General features: G+C 40.9%; 1 protein-coding gene across 5 annotated transcripts in view; it reads right to left on the bottom strand.

The window, feature by feature from the left end:
- Positions 1-1710: 1710 nt before the first annotated feature.
- plch1 (phospholipase C, eta 1) overlaps positions 1711-13293 on the bottom strand; it is a 73659-nt gene continuing 62076 nt past the window's right edge. For 3 of the 5 annotated variants that reach the window (XM_061719507.1, XM_061719508.1, XM_061719504.1), the window contains 11 exons: positions 12741-12835; positions 11577-11674; positions 11295-11474; positions 9600-9707; positions 8930-9054; positions 8643-8727; positions 8016-8162; positions 7592-7671; positions 7375-7434; positions 6513-6897; positions 1711-5609 (listed from right to left, as the gene is read on the bottom strand). In XM_061719507.1, coding sequence (XP_061575491.1) covers positions 2878-5609; positions 6513-6897; positions 7375-7434; positions 7592-7671; positions 8016-8162; positions 8643-8727; positions 8930-9054; positions 9600-9707; positions 11295-11474; positions 11577-11674; positions 12741-12835 — 4095 coding nt within the window. In that variant the 3' untranslated portion in view covers positions 1711-2877. Of the gene's footprint in view, positions 5610-6014; positions 6043-6512; positions 6898-7374; positions 7435-7591; positions 7672-8015; positions 8163-8642; positions 8728-8929; positions 9055-9599; positions 9708-11294; positions 11475-11576; positions 11675-12740; positions 12836-13293 lie in introns of all 5 variants that reach the window. The other 2 variants (XM_061719509.1, XM_061719506.1) reach the window with 2 other exon arrangements.

Genomic DNA, 13293 nt, shown 5'->3' on the forward strand with positions numbered 1-13293 from the left:
TTTTGCTTCAAATCCAAATTTGGGCCTTGTTGTCCTTGTGTCCGACTGGGTTTTCCCTTACACTTGTGTACAAGAAGGTAACTGAATTACCTTTCCTGTCAAGGTATGATTGTCAGACATCACTTCCAACATTTTCTCTGCAAGATGTTCTCATCACAGGGATGGGCATAGCTATGAATGCCTTCACTCATCTATAGTTAGCTTAGAGCCACCAATTAACCTAATATCGAAGTCACTGATTTTGTTAGAAAATTGGAGTATTCTGAGAAAAATAGCAAATAGGAGAGTCTGTAAACTCCAAACAGAAAGGCTCCTGCACACAGGTCTCTGATCTGGGCGCACTGACCTGTTGCCGGTCGCTGTTGGGCGGACTAAACCATTTTGCATCTCCAAGAGGGGGGCCCCGGAATGTCTAATATGTTGGGAGAACTGTGACATTAAGTTCATTCTCTCATTTGATGTTATCAATATATTTGAAATAAATTATGACACCAATTAATTGGAGGGCCCAATTCATTCGAAATAAAAACATCACACAAAAAAAAAAAAAAAATCAGGATTTTCCACGGCCCCTCTCTCTACTCGGGCCCTGGGTAGTCAGGTCCACTTTCCCCCCCACTACCACGCCCATGGCTCCAGGTGATGTTTAAACTGCAGGACCAAAACATATGGTAATGGAACTTGATATTTGGGGAAAAAGTTAAGCTTCTTGAAGTGCATTATTACTGCTAATATACTGTAGCGTAATGAGATTCATTCTATGGTGTATATAATTGGGACAGTTATAGTTGGACAGCTATGCACCTTTGCGTTAATCTGCAAGATGTAAGATTTTACAATTTAAATGTTTAAAAATGAATCAAATAAATATGAACACATTAAAGGAAAGAAACAACACATAGATCTGGTGAGTTGATGGCAGCGAGGGTGGAGATACTATATTATATTATATTACTATACTATGTTGATATAAATCATTGCAGCATTTAGTCTACCTTCAGACATTCAAATGAGAAAGGATGTTATGCAAGTGCCCCGATGCCCCATTTTACACCTGCCAGCTCTCTGTAGCACAGATAATCTGATACCTGCATGTACTAATCCTGATCTTTATCCGTGTTCACTGTATTGTGTGTCTGTGTCTCAACAAATCATAGCACAAACCGCTTGCCCTGCTGTTTCTTACCTCTGTCCATTGACCAGTTGGGTGACTGAGTCACTGTTAGATCCTGAAGTATATGAACCCAGTCAGGCTGCAAGTTGGATAAGTCGCAAACAATGAAGGCTAAAAGGTTGTAGCATTTTGTTGTGTCTTAATGCAAGGGCTGACTCATAAACTTTCTTGCGATATGCTGCCTCCATTTGGTATTGAGTTGTTTCCCTACATAAAGGGCCTTTATGAATTCAAATGGAGCTCAAACATGAATACAGTCATCCTAGTCTATGGATTTTTTGTTGCCCTCTCTGTTGTTGTTTTTCGCCACAAAATAACCAATATGTCTTTTTGTAAACAGTGTTTGACAGATTAAACTCCAAAAAGTGTGGAGTTGTTTGTCCAGAGTTGCAGGTGTGTCTTTGCAAGTTCTACTGCATAATACAATCTTTAAATTAACATTTTGACCATATTCTTATAAATTATTGGGTGTTATGTAGTAAAAGAGGAAACAACCACATCATAAGTTCAAATCGATTATTTCAGTGTTTTATTGCATTGATAGGAAAATGCTCATGTTTTCTCATGAGCAGCAATACTAAGAAAAAAGGATGGTGTGCCACTGACAATCAAAAACAAAACAAAAATTAAAACAAAAATAAAATAAACCATGCTCTGCTTGCTCCCCATCCTCAGCCTGGCCCAGTGTAGTTTTTCACTTTGTTTGTTCAGTCCATTAAGTTGCACGAAACTAAATAACCAGAACAAACAAGAGAGTACTTTTGTTGGTGTGTATCAAAGCAATTATAAAAATAAAAACCTTTAAACTCCAATTTTCTGTTTTTTTCTTTTTTTTAAGTTTGTCATCACATTTTAAAATTCTACAAATCGTAAAGAGCAACAAGTCCGAGCACACGAGTTTTATGCATTGCAGACAATACAAACAAGCCTACAGAATGTCTTCTATTTTTTATGTGCAAATGTGTTAGGGTAATGCAACATATGTCATATAAACCAGTGCATAGTCATGCTTGACATGTTCACATGTAACATGCACGTACATTGATGTACAATTAAAACTGATATTCAACTAAAAGTCTTCCCATGTAAAAAATCATGTCAGGGATATCTGGAAGCAACACAAAAAAGGAAATACCATCCAAGAAAGGAGGCAGACATACTTTTGGTCACGAAAAAAAATAATTTCAACTGTTATTAGAAGCTGTTTGATCATACAACACATTCAAATGATACAAATAAAGACATTCCCTCTCTGCTTCTTGCTTCTTTTTTTTTTTGCTTCATAATCATTGTACATAGATTGGACGGTACAACACAAGGACAAGGATAACAAGAAACTGTACAATCAATCCAGTAAGCCATCTGAAACACTTAATGTTCCCACGTACATTTACACATTATGCAAAATATAGACAATACATAACCACCTAGATCATTCACTACTGAATACTCGACATTTCATACAGGAAATTCATGCTGTCATGTCCAACTATGGATTATATATGATGATGCTCTTACTGTATATCATATTGAATGGACTAAAAACAGCCTGGAATGAAAGATATTTCATTTTGAGAGGAAAATCTCTGAGTGAATGATCATGCCAACAAACATTTCCAAGTATTTCTTTTATCTGTTATCTGGCTTTTGGCATAATCGAACTTCATTCAAGAAGACTGTTTGGTCCCTAATTCCACATCAAGCTACAGTCTTAGAAGAAAGTAGACCTCGGGCTCAGAGGCTGAGTGGGATGGACTTGTAGGCAGGAGAGAGTCATCTGTGTAGTACCGATCTCCATAACTGTCCCCATTGGTATAATGCAATGATGAGCAAGCCCCTTCAGGAAGTCCCCTGTCCTCCAGGTCACCAAGGTAGCCTGCTATGTAAGAACCAGTGGAGTGTCTGTTGACTGGAGGATTCTGTGAGGCTGGTTTATTCCTCAGTACCACCCCACTAATGCTGGAAGTACTATTGATCACCACCCCTGGCCGAGGCTTAAGAGCATCTTGCTGTCTCTCGCGGGCACGACTGTTGATGTGACGTACTCGGCTCTGGCTACGAGAAGACAGGCGACGGGTAAGAACTGGGGGAGAATCATCAATATCTCTAGGAACAGCGGGTGATATATTTGCTGCTTGTTGCTGTGACAGTTGGGATTTTGCTTCCTGGCGCGACTGAGGGGACTGAAGGCTTTCTCCATCTCTTTCATCTCCCTCTAGGCTCACCAGCCGACGAAGCTGTTCTGTAAGTGGATCACAAGACTGTGAGCGAAACGTTGCTTCCCCTGCAGCGCCTACAGGCTTTTGCTTCCTCAAATGGGGAGTGACAAAACTGCGACTAATAATATGGTACTTGCCCTGAAAGTTGCATGATATGTCTTCAGAGGTCAAATCTCCCAAGGACTTGGACTTGCATGGGCTGGAGGCTGGGGGGCTTGTGCTAATAAACTGGAGAGGAGCTCCTAAAGATCCTACATTTGAGTGCAGTGAAGCTTTGCTTTCAACTTGTGGATGTTGCTTGCTATTTATGAGGGGAGCCTTATGTTTTCCAGACTGTTTAAGGCCATACATTTTTTCTTGACTTCGGGTATGTGGTTGTATGTCTTTAAAAGCTGAAGACTGTGGCATAAAGCAGTCATAGTCCGGGTGGTTGTATACTGCTTCACATTCGGAACTGGGGGAATATAGGCCTCTGTCTCTAGAGATGTTTACAGATACAGAAGACTGACCTGGGGGGATTTCAAGAGGAGAAAACCCATTGTAGAAGCACCCCATCTGCTCGCTATCTATCTCCTTATATCCTGGCCTGTCTTGATTACGTCTATGTAGGATATGGCTACCACTATAGCTCCTCTGCTGTGTGAAGGGAATGTTAAGATCTCTGCTATTATTGAGGGCTTCAGGGGTCCTCTGAGATTTGGGGTAGCTGTTCTGATGCAGCGGAGCAGGGTTGGAGGTTCCAGACATGATATATCTTTGGCAAAGGTGAGCTTGGGAGTGGTCCTGTTGCCGATGGTGATTGGACAATTGATGAGAGAGATGATTCACTGTTGGACTTTGTGTAAATACTGCAAGAGAGGAATGTGTTGAGTACTGGACTTGCGCATATGACAAAGTTGGCTTTTGTTGTTGGGAGTAGCTGGGAGGGGACTCATGATTCTGGTAAATAGCATGGCGTTTGGATGGACTCAAAAGCCCCTCCCAGTGGTTGTCATGTCTTGATGAAGTCAGCATAAGGTCCAGCGGATCCTCATCCACATTCAGCTCCACTTCTCTAAACGCCTCTCCAGCTGAATGGTGGAGAATCTGGAGGCATTTGTTGTTTGAAGAGGAGCTCAAGTACCTTTTAGAAGTACTCTGCTCCATTTCAGATAATATTGATGGGGGGTCAGTCACCTCTTCATATACCCTTTCTTCTGGCTCTTCAATGTCTACACTCATGTCCGTATTTCTGTCCGCATTATTCCAGCCCACACTGTGCCCTTTACCTATACCTTGAATTGCCTTTGCTGGAGAGGACCCCAAACTGCTTGAAGGTGTGCTCTTGCTGGTGTCTGCCTGAACATGAAGCGCCTGTTTCTTCAGGTTGTACACTGACACAGGTAACAAAACCTCCTCATCCAGAATGGTATAGACGTCCTCAACCTCAGTGGTTTCTGGGCTTGACATGAGGGCTGGAGCAGTACCTGCTTGGGAGATCTTTTCCACTAAACAAATCTCACTATTTACATGATTTGACTTTTGAACAATCTTCTGTGGACTTGTGAGGAGTTTCCTATAAGGAGATGATGTTTTAGTGTTGACAGGAGAACCTATATCCTCCAGTGCGCGAGGCATGGCAGGCTTGAATGTTACAGTGTGGGAAGGGGGGGTATCATGAGATAATGCGGAGATGTGGTTTTGGTTATCAGTGGTTTCAAACTGACCAATCAGAGCAGAAATAGAGCCACACGAGTCTTGCTCATGGTTTAAGGAAACGGCGTCAATGAGTCTTGAGATGGTGCTATCATGTAAAGAGCAGGGACTCTTCAGATCACAGTCCATTCTGACAGAACAAATAGGGGCCACAGATGAGGTGGTATAGGAGGAAGACAAGGAGGCCGAAGTTGCAACGGTGAAGGTTGTACTATTTGACGATGTTTCTGGTTTATCGGATCTCATCCGACCATCTATTAAGGGTGAGATGCAACCGTTTTTCTCTGTTCCTTTGGCGATGTACTTTGATTTGCTGCATTCTGACTGGTAGTTGACATAATCCTCCTCCTTGATTGCTTCTCCAGCCCCAATAACCAGATAAGAAACTTCCTCTAGCTCCTCAAATTTTTTGTTTTCATTATTCTTAGTAAGGGGAGACATGCTTGATTTAACTGAGAATGGTGATGATTCAATGTGAAAGTCCACAGAGGAAGATCTGGGCCTGTCAAATGGGCAAGCTCCTGTGGACACAGATAATAAATACATATGAATAAATATAAGCTTTCATTCTATATGTTATGCAGAACTCAATCCAATGAACAAAACACAACAATTAACAGTCCACCTAATGCAAGGCAAAAGCAATAGCAATACACAGACCAGACAAATGGACCACCAAGAACAACTGTGAGGGGGAAATGGAGCTGTTGCATTTGGAAAAAAAAGGGGGAAAAAAGGAAGAAATCATGTTTGCAGATACCAGATTAGGAAAGAGATGATCAAATGGTATCACTTTGGTCAAATGGGATCAAATGGCACATCAATATGTTTCTCAGACCACTTTCAAACAAAATATACTGGGTGGACGCAATACTGGTATGCTTTTTGAATGATGCAACCGTCAGACAATAGGTATTTTAGATTACCTGCAGGAATATCCTAGTCAGTTCTCTACTATAAAAACACAGCAAATGAAGATGGGACAGAAAAGGCATGTTAAGGTATCATGGAGAGAAAGTTGTGGTCTAACAGTTTACTTGTTTAGTGTACATGAGTTTTAGGCAGGCATAGCACATTAAGAAGGCAAACAAATAAAAATGCTTCTCACGTTCATAATGTACAAGCAATTCAGTTCAAATTGCTGTTTTAACAAATGCCAACTCCAAGTATTTAACAGTTTTATTGAAAAGTAGACTACTCTCAGATTCTTTAACTTACTTGAATAATGGAGCACTTCGAACAAAATGTACCCAGCGGTCTCAGTTATAATTGCCACAAACTGGTGTGTTGCTCTTTGATAACAGTTCATGAATATTAACAAGCTCTAATGGTAATTCGAGCAGAACAGATGCCATTTGTATATATTTTGCAGTATTATTCCAATGTTTATTTCTCTTTTACTTGGATAAGAAGAAAATACCTACCAATGACAGTATCTGTCCCTGCATCACGCTGTTCATTGTCTGTGGAGGAGAGGCACAGCTGCCCTTGTAGCAGCCTATCTAACGGCATGGAGATAGGTCTGTGGATAAGAGCGGGTCGAGGGTGGCGTTTCTCTGCCCCTCCTTCCTTTCCTGACGTTCCCTCCCCTCCTGGCCCCGCACCGTTGCCGTTCTTATGCTCAGATATCGAAGCCACTGACTCTGATAGCGCCATCTTGGTCTTTTTCCGTCCCTTTGCCGGGGCGCTGGCCGTGCGACGCAGGAGGTGATCACTGATGGAGCGTTTACGAAGACCAGTGGAGTTTGCGTCCACAGAGGACTTGGAGGAACGGTTGAAGAAACCCCGGATACCTCGTAGCTGATGGCCCTAAAGAAAGCGGGAAACATGCCAAAATTAAGTAAAGAAATTGCCATGCACAGGCACTTTTGATGCACTGAAAAAAACCTCTCACATTGTGGACCCAAAGTGTTCAATTTCATGGAAACAATAAAAACATGTCTCATGTACTGAATATCAAATAAAACAACAGCATGGTTCAATACAAATTACTTACAGATGGCACCCTTACTCAGGTATTTTAACCACAGCAAACAAGATGCAAAAAGCTTGTTTTGTTGTTCGTGCATGCACGCTTACACTGCAAATGTTATGTTGATGGAGAGACAACAAAAAGGAAATAGAAAAAGACAAAACAGAATAAAAACTAACCTTGTAATCAAACTGTATGACCCAATGTCACCTACAAACATGTCACTAAAGATATGGCAGAACACAGACTGTTCATTTGCATCATGCATTGCTTTGTCCATGCACCACCACAGAGAGCCTAGATTTTCCGTATACCTTGTTAGCTCCTAAAAAGTGCATTATGGTAAAGCTGGGATTCAGGACTAGTGGGCTCCACTAGAGAGACAAAGGACCGAAGGAAAAGAGCTTCAGTTGACTGATGTGTTGAAAGAAACGTATTTCAACTTGAGCTGCACACTAAAATCTCTCATGACAGAAGAGGCACAACATGGTGGCGCTAAAACAAACATTACCAAAACTATGGGGTGCTTACCTTCCCGTAAACATCATGCACTGACACATGCACAAAGATGGAAGCCTCAGTCAGCCCCTCCAGGTAAACATGTCTGTAACCTGTTGTGCAGAAATTGAGGGAGAAAGAGTTTGAGCTGAAGCGTGAAGTAAAGAAAGATAACAGCTGTCATCAGACCATTGATTGTTTAGCAGTGACCTCGAGGTAAAGCGTTGGGAGCGTAGGGTCAACTGTGATAGATGGAGATTACTAAAATAACACACCAACTGGCATGGCAGAGATACAAATAAATCACATCACAGTTCACAAGACAATGTGCCCCACAGCTACTGTACTTCAAGTTCACTGTTGGTGTTGCTGTTTTGTTTTTTTCTGGCGGCGATAAACAACAAAAAGATCCTTATCATTCAAAAGAAAGCTGAAACAAAAAGAATTCTGCACAGACCAGGCATCAGGCTGCTGAAGGCAACCGTCCGTTGACCTATAAAATCCCGTCCAATTGGGTCATGATCCCAGACAAGGAAACGTACAAGTGCCACCTCAGCCATATGAAGTGTGAAGGACAGAGTTTCCTCCCAAACTGGGTTAAAACCTGAGAAAAAAAACATATACATTTTTATTGTATCTCACTGAATAATATCTTACTCAAGCCGAAGCTTGTGTGTGACTTCTGAAGATAAGGGGGAAGATGGAGATGATAGAAGTGTTGAATCAAATTATGTATTTCAGTGATCAATGATCTGTGCACTAATCTTATAATACCGTCACGCTCCCAGGGCTCCATAACCTTTCTCAGAGGAGGATTTTATCCCTCCGCTGCTGGTTGCCCTGCTCTGTGGAGGCATGTCTGGGGTCAAACCAGCGGATTACTCAGTTGTGCTTCCTTTGTGCATCTAATTAATTAATCTGACTTTTGATGCCGGCAGTGCTCCAGCGTAATCATATGCAGCACAGTTTCTAATGTGTACTATGTGGACCCAAAGATACAACTTCTGGAAAGTCCCTAATGCATGTTGTTGTTTTTGATTGTGTGCTACCTTGGGCTGATTGTTCAGACTTGTGTGCGTCTTACCATTGTCATCAACTACTCGCGTCTGCTCCTTGCAGCAGTCAACTGGCAAACCAATGATCTCCACTTCAACGAAAGGATCGATAATCTGAAAGAGGAGAGAGGGCAGAAGAATTAGTTACATTTTAAGCTATGACAAAGGTTGTTTTTATGCTGAGAGCAGGTTAAACCTCTCTGAGCAGCCAAGTATAAAAGGGTAAGATGTGTGTGGTCGCAAGTTTTTGCCCCAGAGAGAGAACGACAGATGGAGAATGTGAGAGCATCGTGCTTGTGCTTTCGTGTGTTTTTACCTCTCCGCGGTCTCCCAGCATGGAGTCTGGTGGTTTGGGCAGCTGCTGCCCACTAATGATCTTGAGAATGAGCTGCTTCTTGGGGTAAGCTGGAAGTGGGTCATCACTGAATGGGTTGAAGGAGCCTACAGGGAGTAAAAGACAGCAGAGCAACAACTTTAATTAATGTCATCAATTAATTTCAACATCTAGGCCTTCTGTCACTGTTGTTTCCACAGAGCATATTTCCATATGTTTTCAGCAAGCATTGTAAAAGGTAGACATGTATATTCCAACGTCTGGCCATCTCTCTCATACGCTGTGTCTGACTATGCACAAAACACAGAAGGAAGACTTAAAAAAAAAAGTCCTTCAAACACAAAAATGAAAATAGTGCTAGTAGAGTTTGTGCATAAACGCTGTGAAGGATGGTGTCTGTTATATGATGCAAACTTTATTACATTTGCATTGTGTTCTAGTTAAATAATCAGTGTGTTCTTGCATTCATTTTGAACTGAAATCCCTATTTGGGTTCTTATCCCTTGTGTGTAAGATCCTCTTTATGCAAGCCTGCAGTTGATGATGAATAAATGATCCAATATTTTTACATTCTTGCAATAGTTTAATACCTGAAGCCAAAACTATTCATATTTTATGGATTTGTGTCCATGAAATCTGTTTGTTGCTATACCTTGACACATGGGAGGAGGCTTAAGAACGTAGCCGATACCTCCATTCACCATGAACTTGGCTCTGTTGAGCTGCATCATCCTCCCCTCTGTCTGATAGTTGAGGGCCACTGAAACAAACATAAAAATAAAACAATGGAAATATGCCACATCATGACACTTCCCATACCTCCCCAGATATAAACTGACCCAGTTGGTCCATGATGCTTTAGCTTCCGCTTTAAAGTTCATATTTTGAAAAGCACAAATAAGCTCAATGACAAAACATGGCAGACATACCCTGCACACTCACTGCCTCTGAAACTCAGGTGTAGGGAATTGACTCATGTGTTGAGAGAAACACAAACCTGGAAACTCAAACCTAATGTTGTAAGTCGTGCTTTGTTCTACGGTGAAGTGGAAAACATTGGTCAAAATGTAACTGTGAGCTGAAGATTAACACTCCCCCCCCACAATTAAGGTAAATGTAAAACATTCTGTTCAATTTTCCTCTAAAAATCAAATTTGATTGAATAATCAAGGTATCTGACATGAAGAACACACATTTATAATAAGGCAAGGCAAGGTGATGTGAAATTTAAATCCTAATAAACCTTGACCAAGCCATAGTCCCACAATCAGCACTTCACGCTCCTCTAAGCAGCTGCCTAATTCAGTTTAAATTCATTTTCAAGGTAGCCATTACCTCAGTTCATAGTTAAGGGGTTTTATTAGCAGGATCACAGGGGCCGATTTGAAGTCTGGGACAAAACTTGATAAAACTGGCAAATGGCAAATTAAAGCAACTGAAGCTTAGGAAGATGAAGAAGACTACAATAATTTCTTTACAAATGTTACTTTAAGGAGTTGTCGGAATAAGATTTTTCTCGTGTAAAAATAAACAATTCAGACTAGGATGTTCAGAGATAAACATCTAAACAAGGCTGATGCATGTTAAGCCTTGTGAATGATTTAGGAACCTACTCTTTTAATTGTAATGACCAAATGCATGCATGGACAATAAATGTGCAGAATTTCATGAATTTGCATATATATTGGCAAAAATGTTTTGCCAATTAAGAAACTAACCATTGATATATTCGCAGACAGCTGTTAACGCAAGAAGGAAATGATAAGATGATGACTTCCAGAACAAGATAATGATCCTTAACAATTCTTAAAACCCACAGCGATCTAAAATAAGTGCTGAACAGTGAAGGTTTGATCGTGGCTTTCTCTGTCCTCCAAACAAAACATTGCTGGAAATTTGTGGCACGATTTCAAAAGAGAAGCACAAGCAATGCCTCCCAAAAATCTGAAGGCTTCTTGCCAAGAGAACAGATTAAAATATCCCACACAATGACTGAGAGTCTACAAAAGAAGTTCGAAAAGCTGTTTATAAAAGGGGCCACTGACACCCTGATGAAGATGGTGTTTTCAAGTCTCACTTCCAAGTTCTTTTTTTTCTCTCTTGCTTAAAACTGTTAATGAAATATGTCCTCTTAAACCTCAAGGTTTTTTAAAATGAGGTTATTTTTTAATCACCAAGCTATTAACAGTAACAAGAATAGTCAACCAGTGGTGTCCAGACCTTTGCATTGCACTGTATCCTTAAATGAGGATAGACAAGTGAACATTGTTACTGCATACATGAGCAATGCCATGTCAATTAACGTGAAAAGGCAGGCATCTGAATGAATGAAATGTGTTTGTCTTACCCAAATGACAGCCCACATTCCAGTAGAACTGAGGGTTGAAATTAGAAGAGTCGATACGATAGGCTGAGGGATAAATCCGCGACAGCTGTCTCTGGTTAAAAGCCAGGAACTGCTCGGTCCTGTGATTGACCAGAGACTGTGCTCTGGTCTCACTGAATGACAAAACGTCACTTAGAGTACCTGAAGACAAATGTGCGTCAGACATGATGGAGGGCTCTCAAAGTTAAGAATACAAGTGTGTTTGTGTGCCTGTGTGTAGTTTTCAGATGCTTGATGTTTCACCTTCATTTAGGCACTCCTGCGAGGCAACAGAGTTGGTGAACACCACCAGGTTTGAGAGATCTCTGCTCAATTTCATCGTCTTCCTCTTCCTTCCACCCCTACAACCAGTGCAAGAGAGGACACAACAGACATTGTGAGACATTGTAAATACCAATCAGGAAGGTCAAGTAAAACTGTCATGATGTAAGACACAGAAATCGTCACTGACCCATTTACAGTGGGAAGAAACAAACAAAACAAAAAACATGGCAGGATAGACATCATTGTCCATCAGAGACAGCTTGCAAACCACAGGAAAGAGCATCAAAGCTAAACAGGGACATGCAGTGCAGCAATACTCACAAAATCACAAACAAACACACACCTGCACACTCAAGCACACACAGTCATAGACAAATATAGTCAGTCACAGAGCCAATCAGATGCAAGCTTGCAGGAATCTGTATTGTGACAGCACTCGAGGACATGCATATGTGAATATGCAACCAGGAGCAGAGGCTGGAAGAGCAGGGAGAACAAACGGCTGTATACGCCGAGAGCAGCTGAGGGAGGATAACAAAGCCGAGAGCCTATGCTTCTTGCCCAATGTTCACTCACACAGAACGAGGATTAAAAGACAGCTCAGATTGTTAAACAATGTGGACCAAAAACAAAAGAAATCTGGCTACTGTGTGCTCTTTTATGTTGGAATACTATATTTGTTGTTTTTTTTTAGCAAATTTCATAGGATACTAAACTAAAAATATAAAATCTGTGGCAAATTTTGTTGGAAGTAATAATATTGATTCATGTGACTTCATGTGCTACTCCAACATAGAGAGACAGATTGGCAACCTTTGAAGTGGATTGTTCAGTGGAGGAAAAGTGAAGAGGAAAAGCTATTTTTGTACACACGACGGGTTTATTTTTTCAGAGGAAAAAAAATGTTGATTCCATTAAAATGAATCAATTTAAATTACACCTACGATTATAATACACTTGTCGCACGAAAAATGCTGCTTTTTATTGCAGCAGATCAAACTACTTAATCAAGGCCAAAAACCTACAAAAAAATCATGTCTGTTATTACTTTTCTCAAACAAAAGGTGAGAGGAAGAGCTTTAGATGTTGCATGGCACCACCAATGAATGGATTGCTGTTGTGGAAAAGCTGTTTAAAGGTCACCTGTTGAATTGTCCCCCTGCTTCCTTCCCAGACTTTTCCTGCACATCTTCTTCCTTGTCCACGCTTTGGCAGGACAGTCTGGATTTGGAGTGCCTCTGGACAATAGACACATGGACAAGTATAAACACTTTAAAAAACAGTATTGTGCATCGTGCTCTTGTCTTAAAAGTAAGATCCTGATAGATGTGTGAAATATATAGAGCGTCATACGTGATGCCAACTCTTCCCAAGTGGTTGGGGTTGTTGCAAGTGTGTTTTCAGTAAATTGTACATATTACAGAGCAATGAAGCTGCTGACTGACATGTAGATACGGTCTCCATGTGAGGTTGTGCATAATGTGGGTGTGTTAGGTACTTTATAAGTAATTAAAGTATGATTGTATTTCTTTTAAAAAAATGTTTACAGAGAAGCACCATATCCATTAGAGCTGAGATAGGATTGGGAAGTGGATGAAAGTTTGGTAATTAAAAGGTTTAGGCAGCTAAGCAAAACATGAGTAATCAGCACAAATGGGGTGAAAAGAGAGGCGTAAAACAATGAAACGGAAACACG

Source organism: Cololabis saira, chromosome 4, assembly GCF_033807715.1.
Source record: "Cololabis saira isolate AMF1-May2022 chromosome 4, fColSai1.1, whole genome shotgun sequence".
In the NCBI taxonomy this organism is placed as follows: Eukaryota; Metazoa; Chordata; class Actinopteri; order Beloniformes; family Belonidae; genus Cololabis; species Cololabis saira.